The 14,792-nt window shown below is 44.6% G+C and overlaps 2 protein-coding genes across 2 annotated transcripts in view; both read left to right on the top strand.

The window, feature by feature from the left end:
- klhl22 (kelch-like family member 22) overlaps positions 1-14,792 on the top strand; it is a 211,770-nt gene that overhangs the window by 31,089 nt on the left and 165,889 nt on the right. The window lies entirely within an intron of this gene.
- On the top strand, positions 1,394-9,019 carry ddt (D-dopachrome tautomerase). Its single transcript, XM_072243275.1, has 3 exons — positions 1,394-1,554; positions 5,006-5,181; positions 8,853-9,019. Exons 1-3 carry the CDS (start codon positions 1,447-1,449, stop codon positions 8,923-8,925), a joined length of 357 nt encoding a protein of 118 aa, XP_072099376.1. The 5' UTR covers positions 1,394-1,446; the 3' UTR covers positions 8,926-9,019.

Genomic DNA, 14,792 nt, shown 5'->3' with positions numbered 1-14,792 from the left:
AGCAAACTCCAGTACGGCAGTGGAGCTCTGGTTGGTATAAATGGAGTAGAGCAGGGGCAAAGCGCACAGGCTTGTGGTGCACCTGTGCTGGACTTATAAATTCACATGTCTGTACATTGTGACTAAGTCATAACGATAAGATTTTTACTCCCTCACATTGTGGGATGGATGTAAGATTTAAATAAATTCTAAATTCAGATCGGCCCTGCTCATGCAGCGGAACCAGCCTTGCCCCGCTGAATATTAAACTAGGATTGGCTACCTTTCTCACACAAGGAGTACTGACAGCACCCGAATTTACACGAGGTGAATCTGCACAGGCAGATTTCATGGTTCCATAGTCTCGTATCCTCGGTCGTTTTTGTTATTTGTACAAATTGTCTTCCGTTTGCCAGTCTTTGTGTGATTTTTCAGACATTTTATTCTAGTTATTTGTTTTCCTGTAATCGCCCCAAGAACATGAATCTCAGGGTGACATACATGTATTTTGACTTTGAAGGTTCAGAGGAGACGGGTGTGCTATAAATGCTGCATTGTGCGGCTGGACCTGAGTTTAGATTATTAGATTATGAGGACACGCAGTCCTCTTTTATTGTCATTTAGTAATGCATGCATTAAGAAATGATACAATGTTTCTCCAGAATGATTATCACACAAACACAAGACAAACCGACTGAAAAACTGACAAAAACCACATAATTATAACATATAGTTACGACAGTGCAAAGCAATACCATATTTTGATAAGAACAGACTATGGGCACGGTAAAAAGTCTCAAAGTCTCTCGAAAGCCCCATCATCTCACGCAAACGGTGAACCTCCAGCACCACCAACTTGCCGATGCAGCATCCTGGAAGCACCTGACCACAGCCGACTCTGAGTCCGACCGAAAACTCCGAGCCTCCGACCAGCTCTCCGACACCAAGCACCGAGCACCATCTCTGCTGAGCGCTTCAACCCCGACCCCGGCAACAGCCGAGGATTTGGGGCCTTCCCTCCGGAGATGCTCGATCGCACAGCAGCAGCGGCAGCGAAGTGGGTCGAGCATCATCTGTGCTGGGAGATGGAGTGAGTGTTTCGGCTCGGGACACTATCAAGATGTCTAGTGAGCTGCCCGCTTTTCGTTACTACCATCAGGGAGGAGGTACAGGAGCCTGAAGACCTATAACCAATGATTCAGAAACTGTTTCTTCTGAACGGTCCATGAACTGCCTCATTCCTAACTTTTACAGTATTTTTGTAACTTAATTCTTACGTCTTGGACTGTACTGCTGTCTGAAAACAACAAACGTCATGACAAATGCTTCTGATTGCTGCTGACAGCAGGCAGGGGAATCACGCCACGCACCCCGGCAGCATGGCGGCCCCCGCACCTGCCCTTCCGCCCCGCACCGTCCCACATCCGGACGCGCTCTCTCTCTTTCCATTTGGATCCGCGCTTTGCCATGCCTTTCCTGGAGCTGGAGAGTAACCTGGCAGCCGACCGCTTCACCGAGGCGCTGGTGGAGCGGCTGCGCCAGGCGGCCGCCGACATCCTCGGCAAACCACAGGAGGTGGGTGTTGTTTCAGCCTTGTCCGTCTGCCAAACCCCACCGGGCTGTGCCGACCTGTTGTGGACAGTGGCTATCTGTGCAGCGGTCGGGCGGTTTGACCCTTGTTCAGGTACTCCCTACCCAGCCAGTACTGCTGCAGGAAATCTGAAATGGCTATAAAAACATTGAACAAGTCGGACAGGATCTCCTGAAAGAGAAACCAAATTAGCGTTTTAGGTCAAAGATTCTGCATCAAAGCGTGCTGTTCTTGAGTCACAAAACACACTGTTGGTTTTACTGTTTAATGCTTCCAGGGAATATTCTGGTCAGAACTAGAGAATTAACAGACTTTAAGAGGAGGGTGAAAGACAGTCTGCTAATACTCTGCCTGGTTAACTTTACTTTATTTGAATAGGGTAACATTGGCAGTGCAGCATCCAGCAGTTCTTCCAAAGTACCATAAAAGCGATTCGCCTCACCTTTCCCTGGAAGTGTAAGGTCTGCCTGTTGAGTGAAGAGGCCTGGTCTGGAGATAGTTCTAGCAATAGATGGGTCTTTGTCTCATCACTGTGTTCAGTACTGACAACCAGGTCCAATCTAGTGTTTACAGTACCAACCCAGCAGAAACAAGAGAAAATCTGCAGATGCTGGAAATCCAAGAAACACATAAAATGCTGGAGGAGCTCAGCAGGCCAGGCAGCATCTATGGAAAAGAGTAAAGTCGACATTTCAGGCCGAAACCTTTCGGCAGGGCTGTTGGCAACATGGAGTCAACCCTAAACTCACAGATTAGGAAGAGGCCAGTGGAGAGATGGAGAGATGTGAATCAGTGTCTGACCCGTCTGATATTGTTTCATCTGAAGTGCACCAGGGCTATTAAAACAAAAACTTCACACCAGATTAAACGTTCTCCCCCAAGCAGTTAATCTGATCAACCATTTGAGTTCACCCACATACCCACCCCACTGCATTGTAAATATTTTAAACCACGTTTATAAAGCAGTTTACATTGTAAATACATGCTGGCATTTATGTATTTGGGAACATTTTATTCCATATCTTACTTCTAACTTTATTTTTATAGAATTCCTTATGGATATAATTGTTGAATGTTGTTTTGTCAAATGTTGCTCCAGTTCGCCACAGCAAATTGCTAATCCATGTGGATGTGTGTGGCAGAGGAAATTGATCAGTGATCCTGTGTTGCACTGAATGCCTTTGGTCAACAGCAGAGCAGGGAGAATCAGCTTCATTATCATCACAGACAGTGTGTTGGTACAGTATAAGATATAAAAATCACTGTAAGGTGCAAAAATAAATGTTACAGTTGCAGAGAAAATGCAATTGCAGGTAAACAATAAAATTCAAAGGCATGACGAGGTAGATTGTGAGGTCAAAAGTCCATTCTATCATACTGGAGATCATTCAATTGTCAAAGTAAATTCATTAAAGTACGTACATGTACCATATAATAACTTGCGATTCATTTTCTTGCAGGCAATAAGAGGAAAGCAAATAAATAAATGGGATAGAATTTATGAAAACTCTACATAAATAAAGACTGACAGACAAAGGAAGCAGTTGTTTTACAAACGCAGGGTAGAGGCTGTTCTTGAACCTGGTGGTAGCTGCTTTCAGGGCTTTTGTATCTTCTGCCCAACCGGGGGGGGGGGGGTGGTGGTTGAGAAGGGAGAATGTCTGGGGTAGGTGAGGCAGTGGGAAGTGTGGACAGGCTCCATGAAGAGGGAGCTGGTTTCTGTGAAGCGCTGAGGTGTGTCCACAACTCTCTGCAGCTTCTTGTGGTCATCGGGAGAGCAATTGCCATGCCGAATAGGATGCTTTCTCTGGTAAAAGTTGGGGAAGGTTGACGGGGGCATGCTGAATTTCCTTACCCTCCAGAAGCAGAGATACTAGTTAGCTTGCTTGGTCCTCGTATCTACATGGCCGGTCCGGGCCAGGCGACTGGTCATGTTCACACCAGGAACTTGAAGGAAATTAAGAACCTGGTGGCATGGTGCGAAGACAATAACCTATCCCTCAACGTCAGCAAGACAAAGGAATTGGTTGTTGACTTCCGAAGGAGTAGCGGACTGCACAACCCAATTTACATCGGTGGTGCGCAAGTGGAACAGGTCAAAAGCTTTAAGTTCCTCGGGGTCAATATCATAAATGACCTGACTTGGTCCAACCAAGCAGAGTTCACTGCCAAGAAGGCCCACCAGCACCTTCACTTCCTGAGAAAACTAAAGAAATTTGGCCTGCCCCCTAAAACCCTCACTAATTTTTATAGATGCACTGTAGAAAGCATTCTTCTAGGGTGCATCACAACCTGGTATGGAAGTTGTCCTGTCCAAGACCAGAAGAAGCTGCAGAAGATCGTGAACATGGCGCAGCACATCACACAAACCAATCTTCCGTCCGTGGACTCCCTTTACACTGCACACTGTCGGAGCAGTGCGGCCAGGATAATCAAGGACACGACCCACCCAGCCAACACACTTTTCCTCCCTCTTCCCTCTGGGAGAAGGCTCAGGAGCTTGAAGACTCGTACGGCCAGATTTGGGAACAGCTTCTTTCCAACTGTGATAAGACTGCTGAAAGGGTCCTGACCTGGATCTGGGCCGTACCCTCCAAATATCCGGACCTGCCTCTCGGTTTTTTTGCGCTACCTTACTTTCCATTTTTCTATTTTCTATTTATGATTTATAATTTAAAGTTTTAATATTTACTAATTTTAACTATTTTTAATATTTAATATTTGTAATCCAGGGAGTGTGAAGCGCAGAATCAAATATCACTGTGATGATTGTACGTTCTAGTACCAATTGTTTGGCGACAATAGAGTATAAAGTATAAGTATAAGCTCTGAACCCTTTTGACCAGCTCCATTGATGTAAACAGGAGAATGTGCATCACTCCCCCAGCTGAAGTCAATGACCAGCTCTTCTGTGTTGCTGAACATTGAAGGCAATTTGTGGTCATGTTAACATACTTCAAGGCTCTCTGTCTCTCTATCTTCTTCCTGTTCTTCTTCTCATTGTTATTGGGGAGAGTGTGCGGAGTGATGCAGGAAGAATAACTCAACTACATTCAGAAAAAGTTATATGATCCGGATGGCACTTTTGAGTAAAAGGATAGGCGGCTGTGTCTCTCCCCATGCTGTCAGTGATGCCACACTGAATCCCACGCTTACTGTGCCAGAGCCCCCCTTGTTGAGCTGTGGCAGGGGTCAATGCCACAGTGGAGCAAAGGCAGTATTGTCTAGAGGGAAAGAAGGAGCAGAGACCCAGTGAACTTTTATTTTTGACATTGTCCACTGTTACTTCCTTCCTCCTTTTCACTTTGAACCCCTCCAGCTGGAATATTAACAGGCTGCCCAATGCTTCAAAATGAATTAAACTTTTTCCGTAGCCGTTAATATGAGTGCATTATTTTGTGAATGTATTCCTAAAAGAAAGTTTTGTTTTTATAGAGAGTCAATGTAACTGTGAAGCCGAATGTGATGATGTTAGTTGGAGGTAGCATGTCACCATGTGCGCAGCTGACCGTGTCTTCTATTGGGGTAGTGGGCACTGCCGAGCAAAACAGGCAGCACAGCAGCAAGTTCTTTGACTTCCTCACCAAGGAGCTGGGCTTAACTGCAGACAGGTAAGCCATTGTCATAGAGTAGCACGACACAGAAACATGACCATCTACTCCATTCTGACTTCCTCTTATGCCCAGTCCCATAAATCTGAGAGTCATAGAGTACCGCGGTTCAGCAACACGACCTTCAGCCCATCTACTCCGAGCAGACCTGCCCTTCTGCCTAGTCCCATAAATCAGAGAGTTACAGAGTACCGCGGCTCAGAAACAGAGTTATGGTACACACCTGATCATGCAAGCTTCCGGGGTTTAGACACTCCAATTCTCCGGAGCATGGATAGCTGGCACGGTCCCTTTGAAGATTCTGGCCCACTCTGATAATTGGCGGCCATGTTTTGGTGCCAAGACTTAGATATTTAAAGAGCCTCTGAACTCAGTTTCTGGGTTCAATCCTCAGCTCAACTTTGGTTCAGTCTGCAATTGTGCTTGGGATTTCTGTTTCACTTGGATTCTCATCTAGTCTCACCAGGTTCTCATCTAGCAAGAACCCTGTTCTTGTCTCAGTCTCGAAATTGTGTCTAGATTCTAGTCTCAGATACTCAGCACTTGGGTCCTTGTCATCCTTGCTGAGATCTCTCGTCATAAACAGCTCCAGCAGCCCATCCACCGGTCAGCAGCGCGAGGAGAGCACCACTTAGACCACATCTGGAGTTTGTGTTTGTGCTCGTCTCTGGTCGCCTCATCATAGGAAGGATGTGGAAGCTTTAGAGAGGGAGGAGAGGTGATTTGCCAGGTGTAGAGAGGGTGCAGAGGAGATTTGCCAGGAGTAGAGAGGGTGCAGAGGAGATTTGCCAGGAGTAGAGAGGGTGCAGAGGAGATTTGCCAGGAGTAGAGAGCTGCCTGGATTACAGAAGTTCTTGAACTTCTGGTAATTGCTGCTCCCCAACCTGCTGCCTTCACCATTCCCCATTCCCATTTCCCCTCTCTCTCTTTATCTCCTTACCTGCCCATCACCATCATACCCCTTCCCCTTTCTTCCATGGAATATGAGGGCAGACTAGCCAATAATATAAAGCAGGATACCACAAGTTTTTTCTGTTATATAAAGAGTAGAAGAGAGGTGAGAGTTGATATTGGACCACTGGAAAATGATGCTGGTGAAGTAGTAATGGGGGACAAAGAAATGACAGATAAACTTAATGGGTACTTTGCATCAGTCTTCATTGCGGAAGACACTGGCTTGTTTGCCAGAGGTCCATGAGTGTCAGGGAATGCCATTGCTATTACTAAGTGCCAGGCAAACTGAAATGTCTGAAGGTGGATAAGTCACCTGGACCAGATGGACGACATCCCAGAGTCCTGAGAGAGGTTGTTGAAGAGATAACGGATGCATTGGTCATGATCTTTCAAGAATCACTTGATTCCGGCATGGTCCCGGAGGACTGGAAGATTAAAAAGGGAGGAAGACAAAAGAGAGGATGTTGTAGGGCAGTTAGCCTAACCTCAATGGTTGGGAAAATGTTGGACTCCATTAAGGACAAGGTTTCAGCGTACTTGGAGACTAATGATAAAATAAGTCAAAGTCAGCATGGTTTCTGTGAAGACAAATCTGTTAGAGTTCTTCGAGGAAGTAATGAACCAAGCAGGATGGACAAAGGAGGAAGACTGGATGTCACCCACTTGGATTTTCAGAAGGTGCCACACATGAGGCTGCTTAACAAGATAAAATCCTGTGGCATTACAGAAAAGATACTGGCGTAGATAGAGGAATGGCTGACAGGCAGGAGGCAGCGAGTGGGAATAAAAGGGGCCCTTTTCTGGTTGGCTGCCAGTGACCAACAGTATTGGGACCGCTACTTTTCCCATTGTTTGTCAGTGATTTAGATAATGGAATTGATGGCTTTGTGGCAAAGTTTGTGCTTGATATGAAGATAGGTGGTGAGGTAGATAGTGCTGAGGAAGCACTGCCTATTGCAGCAGGACTTAGACAAAATTGAAGTGTGACCTCTTGGAACAGAGGCAAAGAGGAATTTTTTAGCCAAAGAATCTGTGGAATGCTCTGCCACAGACTGCAGTGGAGGCCAAGTCTGTGGGTATATTCATGGTGGAAGTTGATAGATTCCTGACTGGTCGGGGCATCAAGGGATAGATACTTTGAGAGGGCAGGTGTCTGGGGTTGAATGGGTTCTGAGATCAGCCATGATGAAATGGCAGAGCAGGCTCGTGGGCTGAATGGCCTCAGTCTGCTCACTTCACCCCACCCCTCTCCTGGTTTCACCCATCACCTCGCACTTCTTCCTCCCCTCCCCCCACCTTCTTGATCTAACTTCCCTTTTTTTTCCAGTCCTGATGAAGGGCCTCAGCCCGAAGTGTGGACTATTTACTCTTTGCCTGGCCTGCTGAGTACCTCCAGCATTTTGTGTGTGTTGCTCAGATTTCCAGCATCCGCAGATGTTCTCGTCAGTGTAATGTTGAGGCTTAATAAGGCATGGGTCAGACTTCACTTGGAGGATTGTGAGCAGTTTTGGGCTCCTTATCTAGGAAATGATGTGCTGGCATTGGAGAGGGTCCTGAGAAGGATTCCAGGAATGGAAGGGTATGAAACATGTGAGGAGCGTTTGATGGCTCTGGGCCTGTTCTCGCTGGAGTTTAGAAGAATCAGTGGGGATCTCATTGAAACTTAGTGAATCTTGAAAGGTCTAGATTGTGTGCATGTGGAGAGGATGTTTCCTATAGTGGGGGAGTCGAGGATCAGAAGGCACAGGCTCAGTATAGAAGGATGTCCATTTAGAATGGAGATGAGGAGGAATTTATTTCGCCAGAAGGAGGTGATTCTGGAATTCATTGCCATGGCCGGGTGGATCTAAGGCAAAGGTTGATATATTCTTGATAAGCCAGGGCATGAAAGGTTACGTGGATAAGGCAGGAGAATAGGGTGGAGAGGGAGATGGATCAGCAGTGATGCAATGGCAGGGCTGACTCAATGTGCCTTATACTGATCCTGTTTCTTATGGTCACTCATGAGGGAGCAGAAGGTCAACATCGTTGTTGGGGTGCTACTCTCTACCCCGAGCGTGATAATTGGATTCTGTCACCCGATACTCTGCTGATGCTTTAAGCCTGAAGGTTGATGGGAAATCTGAATGTCATAACCCGATGGCTGAAGCTGAGGGCTTGCCCAGGAGCTGGAATACTGTCCGTGTGTGGGTGGAGAGAGGAAAGGGGCTTGCTTTGTTGTGTGCTGTTGTTCTGCTGGGCATTGTGGGCGCTGGACTGTGCAGCACATCCTTGGGTGTGTTGGTTCTAAATGAAAATGTTTGCATGTTCATGTGATAATTGACAAATAAATGTGAATCTGTTGTTTACGGAGAGCCACTGCCGACCCGAGGCAGATCCTATTGGTTCACTGCACTAATATACACATTCACCTTCAACCATCTACATGTAATCCGGGTAACACTGCTACAATTCAGCTTTTGTTTATGGGATTGCATGTATAACGTAGATCTGGCTCATCTTTATTTGAACGTCACAACATGTAGGTATTAGAAGTTTTGGAAATTAAGAATATTGGAAATACTGTTTCAAATTTTATAAATTTTGAATAAGCTTTCCAACGTTACCTGGAGCAGCCTGCCCACCACGCTTAATTAATCCACCTAAATTACTTTGTAAAGAAATACTCAGAAGCAGATTGTAATTTACTGTTTGAACTTTTAACTTCTGTTTTGCAGGATCTTGATTCGATTTTATCCATTGGAGAGCTGGCAAATTGGGAAAAATGGTACCGTCATGACCTTCCTGTAGACAAATAACGGACTCAGAACCTTGTGTACTGGCCTTAATCGGCAGCCATTTGTAAAGGGGCTCATTATTAAACATTTCCATTGATTATATCAAACTGACTGACTCTTATTCAATGTGCTAGGGTTAGAGGTAAAGAGGCAATTGGGTTGTCCAGATGTCCGTAACAACTTTGGTTCAGAGAGTAAAGAACATGGGAGTTCATGTCTCATGAGTTTTTTGAAGAAAGTCAATGAGGACAGAGTGCTGTCAGAATGAAACTCCATTTGCCAGAGTAAGATTTTTGATAATGTTCTGCATGAGATCGAGGAAGAGCTGGCTAATTGGCTTGATGGTAGGAAGCAGAAGTTATTGGTGGAAGGTTGTTATTCAGATTGGAGTCCTGAGACTAATGGTGTTCCTCAGAGGTTGTGGTGGGCTCAGTAATTTGGATGAGAATGTGCAAGCTGTTGTTAGTAAGTCTGCAGATAACACTAGAATAGGTGATATCACAAACAGTGAAGATGGTTATCAGGATTTACAGAGCGATCTTTATCCGCTGGGCAAGTGGGATGTGGAAAGGCAAATGGAGTTTAATTCTGATCAGTGTGGGATGTTGCATTTTGGGGAGACAGATCAAGGCAGGACTTTCACAGTGAACGGTCGGGCCCCGGGGATTATTAGAGATCAGAGCACCTAGGAGTACAGGCCAATGACACCAGTGTTGGCTGATTCACAGGTGGTTCTGAGTTACCATATAGGACACCTGGTTGAGTGGTACTGGCTCAACATCAGTAAAACTAAAGAGCTGATTGTTGACCTTTCAAAGGGGAAGTAGTGTGAGTATGCACTAGTCTACCCTGGAGGCTTGGCACTGGAGAGAGACAGCAGCTTTCAGTTTTTGGGCCCGAACATACTGGATGACCAGTTCTGGACCCAGCATTTGGATACAATCACAGGGAAGACATACCAGCATCTTTAGACCATTAGACCATACACACAGGAGCAGAATTAGGCCATCTGGCCTATCGAGTCTGCTTCACCATTCAATCATGGCTGATCCTTTTTCCCTCTCCTCAGCCCCACTCCCCAACTTTCTCCCTGTAACCTTTGATGCTGTGTCCAGTCAAGAACCTATCAAGCTCTGCCTTAAATACACCCAACGGCCTAGCCTCCATTCGCCTGTGGTAAGAAATTCCACAAATTCAGCACCCTCCAGCTAAAGAAACTTCCCTGCATCTCTGTTTTAAATGGACGCCCCTCTATCCTGAGGCTCCGTCTAGACCTTTCAGCATTTGAAAGATTATAATGAGATTCCCTCCTCCCACAATCCTTCTAAATTCCAATGAGTACAGATCCAGAATTATCAAACGTTCCTCATATGATATCCCTTCCATTCCTAGAATCATCCTTGTGAACCTCCTCTGGACCCTCTCCAATGCCAGCATATCTTTTCTTAGATAAGGAGCCTAAAACTGTTCCAGTGCCTTATAAAGCCTCGGCATCACATCCATGCTCTTGTATTCTAGACCTCTTGAAATGATGCTAACATTGCATTTGCCTTCCTCACCACCGACTCAACCTGCAAGTTAACTCTTGGGTTGTTCTGCACAAGGACTCCCAAGTCCCTTTGCATCTCAGATTTTTTGGATTTTCTCCTCGTTTAGAAAATAGTCCACATATTTATTTCTACTACCAAAGTGCATGACCATGCATCTTCCAATATTGTAATTCATTTGCCACTTCCTTGCCCATTCTCCTAATCTGTCTGTCACCTTTTTCCTCAACACTAACCGCCCCTCCACCAATCTTCATATCATCTGCAAATGTGGCAACAAAGCCATCTATTCCATCATCTAAATCATTGCTAAAGCACGAAAAGATGGAATCTTTAATTCCTTAGGAGGTTTGGTTTGTCTCAGGAGTACTATTGAAGGTCTCCTATCTGGTTCCATCATGGTCTGGTATGACAATTCATCTGCAGAGGAACAATAGAGGCTGCAGAGTGTAGTGGACTCAGCCCAATACATCACAGGCACATACTCCCCACCACTGAAGTTATCCACATGAGCTGCCACCTCAAGGGATAACATTGGTTATCAAATGTTCCCACCATCCAGGCCATGCCAACTTCTTCCAGCTATCATTGGACAGGAAGCACAGAAGCTCTGAGTCGCATACCACCAGGTTCATGGTGAACAAGTTTGCAGGTGACAGTAAAATAGGTGGCATAAGCAGACAATCAAGAAGGTTATCAGAAGTTACGGGGTGGGGTGTGGGATCTTGATTAGCTGAGTAATGAGCCAAGGAATGGCAAATAGAGTTTAATTTAGTTAAGTCCAAGATGTTGCATATTGGAAAGACAAATCCCTGAAGGGACTTTTAGAATGAACAGCAGGACCTGGGAAGTGTGGCAGAACAAAGAGACCTCAAAGCACAGCTGCATGGTTGAGTGAATCTGGAGTTGCATGTAGACAGGGTGGTGAAGAAGGCATTTGGTACGATGGCTTCCATAAGTCAGGGTACCGAGAATGAGTTGGGAGAGGTTGTTCAGGATTCTTGTGAAGCTACAAATGAAGTAACAGTGTTCAATTTTGGCCGTTCTACTGTAGGAAACACATTAGCGAACTGGAAAGAGTGCAGAAAAGATTCACAAGGACATTGCCAGGATTTGAGAGACTAAGTTATATGAATATGTTAGATAGGCTATAACTTCATTCCTTGGAGCATAAGAGGTTGAGAGATGATCTTATAAAGGTATATTAAATCATGTGGGGAATAAAGTGAATGAACTCTGTCCCAGGGTTGGAGAATTAAGAACTGGGGGCCGTAGGTTTAAGGTCAGAGGGGAGAGATTTAATAGGAACATTAGGGCAAGTTTTTTACACACAAGGTGGTGTGTATGTGGAATGAGCTGCTAGAAGAACTGGATGAGGCTGGTGAAACAACAACTTTTGAAAGGCAGCTGGAAAGGAAAAGGATTGGGCAGGTTTAAAAGGTTAAGAGCCAAACTCTCACAGGTGGGACTAGCTTGGATGGGACATTTTGTCCTTTGGACAGTTGGGCTGATGGGCTTGCTTCCGTGCTGCAGAACTCTGAATCTCTTGTATTTTTTTGTTTCCTTTTGGTACCTGGATCTGGGCCGTATCCTCCAAATATCCGGACCTGCCTCTCCGTTTTTTTGCACTACCTTACTTTCCCTTTTCTATTTTCTATTTATGATTTATAATTTATTTTTTTAATATTTACTATTGATTTGTACTCCAGGGAGCGGGAAGCGCAGAATCAAATATCGCTGTGATGATTGTATGCTCTAGTATCAACTGTTTGGCGACAATAAAGTATAAAGTAACTATTTTTTCTTGTAAAATTTGTGTATAATTTATGTTTTTCTTGTGAATGTTATTTATCTGATGCAGGTAAGTATTTCATTGCACCTGTGTATATGTCAATAAACTCAACTTTGAACTTGAAATGGCATTGCAGATAGACAGGTGGTGAGGGATGCTGGCCTTCATCAATCAGGACACTGAGTATGGAAGCTAAGATGTTATCTTGCAGTTGTACAAGGCATTGGTGAGACCACATTTGGAGTACTCTGTGTAGTTTTGGTCACCCTACTATAGGAAGGGTGCCATTAAGCTAGAAATAGAGCAGAGGAGATTGACAAGAATATTGCAGCAGTTTGAGGGACTGAGTAATAGGGAGAAGTTGGACAGGTTGGAACTTTATCCCTGGGAGCACAGAAGAACAAAGGCAACATAGAACACCTACAGCACAATACAGGCCCTTCATGTCCTGACCTTAGAAATTTCCTAGGGTTACTAATAGCCCTCTATTTTTCTGAGCTCCATGTACCTGTGCAGGAATCTCTTAAAAAGACCCTATTGTATCCGCCCCCACCACTGGCAGCCCATTCCACGCACTCACCACTCTCTGAGTGAAAAAAACTTACCCCTGACATCTCCTCTGTACTTGCTGCCAAGCACCTTAAAACTGTGCCCTCTCGTGCTAGCCATTTCAACCCTGGGAAAAAGCCTCTGACTATCCACATGTTCAATACCTCTCATCATCTTATACACCTCTATCAGGTCACCTCTCATCCTCTGTCACTCCAAGGGAAAAAGGCCGAGTTCACTCAAGCTATTCTCATAAGGCATGCCCCCCGATCCAGACAGCATCCTTCTAAATCTCTGCACCCTTTCTATGGTTTCCACATCCTTCCTGTAGTGAGGCGACCAAAACTGAGCACAGTACTCCAAGTGGGGTCTGATCAGGGTCCTATACAGCTGCAAAATTACCTCTCGGCTCCTAATCTCAATCCCACGATTGATGAAGGCCAATGCACTGTATACTTTCTTAACCACAGAGTCAACCTGCATAGCAGCTTTGAGTGTCCTATGGACTTGGACCCCAAGATCCCTCTGAGTGGAGGCAAATCATTCTCAATTTTAACGGATTGCCTAAGAAGAGTATGCCCTCCATCCGTGTCCATTAGATGATAAGACTTGGGAGAAGAATTAGGCTACTCAGACCATCAAGTCTGCTCTGCCATTCAAAAATGGCCAATTTATTTTCCCTATCAACTCCATTTTCCTACCATCTCCCCGTAACCTTCGATGCCCTGACTAATCAAGAACCTATGAACCTGAACTTTAAATATATCCAGTGAGGTCTGTCTGTAGCATTGAATTTCAGAGATTCACCACCCTCCGGCTAAAGAAATTCCTCCTCATCTCAGTTATTAAGGGATGCCTTTCTATTCTGAGCCTGTGTCCTCTGGTCCTAGGCTCTCCCACTATTGGAAACATTCTCCCTACACCCCATCTGCCTAGCTCTTTTAATATTCAGTAGGTTTCAATGAGATCTGCCCCCCCCCCTCGTTTTACTAAACTCCGTCAAGTGTATGCCCTGAAATATCAAGTACTCCTGATAGATAAACCCTTTCATTCCCAGAATCATTCTTATAAATCTCCTCTGAACCCTCTCCAATGCCAGTACATCCTTGCATTGATAAGGGGCCCAAAACTGTTCACAATACTCCAAATGTTGTCTGAGCAATGCCTTATAAAGCCCCAGTGTCAAGTGTGGACAGTGCTGGGATTTACATCCAATTTGTGCAAAAATATGACGAGAGTGCCTGAGAGACATTGCTCATTGTATTTTTGAATAGGGCCATTTTGGACCATTGATCAGAAAATAACAAAAACTAAATCCCCTGAATATCAGCTGATATCACATCTCAAGTTTCCATTTCTTGATATCCTCAAGTATCTAAACGTATTGCAGTTTTACTTTTGAAAACATTCAAAGACCTTGAGAAAATACCCACTTTTACCTTGTTAATCCTTTTTAGAATTATTTAGTTTTTCAAAGATATTCCCCCCATTCTTCTAAGCTGAAGTGTTCATAGACCAATCTTCCTCATCTCCCTTCCCAGCTCAACATCTTTCTCCCTGGAATCAATCTAATGAATCAATATCATATTGTATATCCTTCTCTAGATATAGAAACCAAAACTGTATAAATGTAAGGAAAGAGTTAAATTTAATTCCTCCTTGATAAATTATGTAACAGAAAATAGAAGATTATAAGAGAAAGCGCTGGGAGTCTGTGGCATTGGAATGTTTTGAGAAAGTACAAGGAGGGAATCAGATCAGAGCCATCTTTTGAGAACATACCATCAGTGTCAATCTATAGACTTGAGAGCAGATGATGGTGAAAAACATGTTTGTCTGGAAATGTACTGGGTAAATTTTGAAGGGATCTTGAAGGGTATAAAAAGGAGTAATTGCTTTGTGGAAGTGGGAATCTTCTCTGAGGTTGCTTTGTAACTATTGTTAAGAGTTACTAACCCTAACCCTATGACATCGAGGGGGAGAGAGGGAGGG

The sequence above is a fragment of the Mobula birostris genome, chromosome 25 (assembly GCF_030028105.1).
Source record: "Mobula birostris isolate sMobBir1 chromosome 25, sMobBir1.hap1, whole genome shotgun sequence".
In the NCBI taxonomy this organism is placed as follows: Eukaryota; Metazoa; Chordata; class Chondrichthyes; order Myliobatiformes; family Myliobatidae; genus Mobula; species Mobula birostris.
This window is presented reverse-complemented; position numbering and strand designations above follow the sequence as displayed.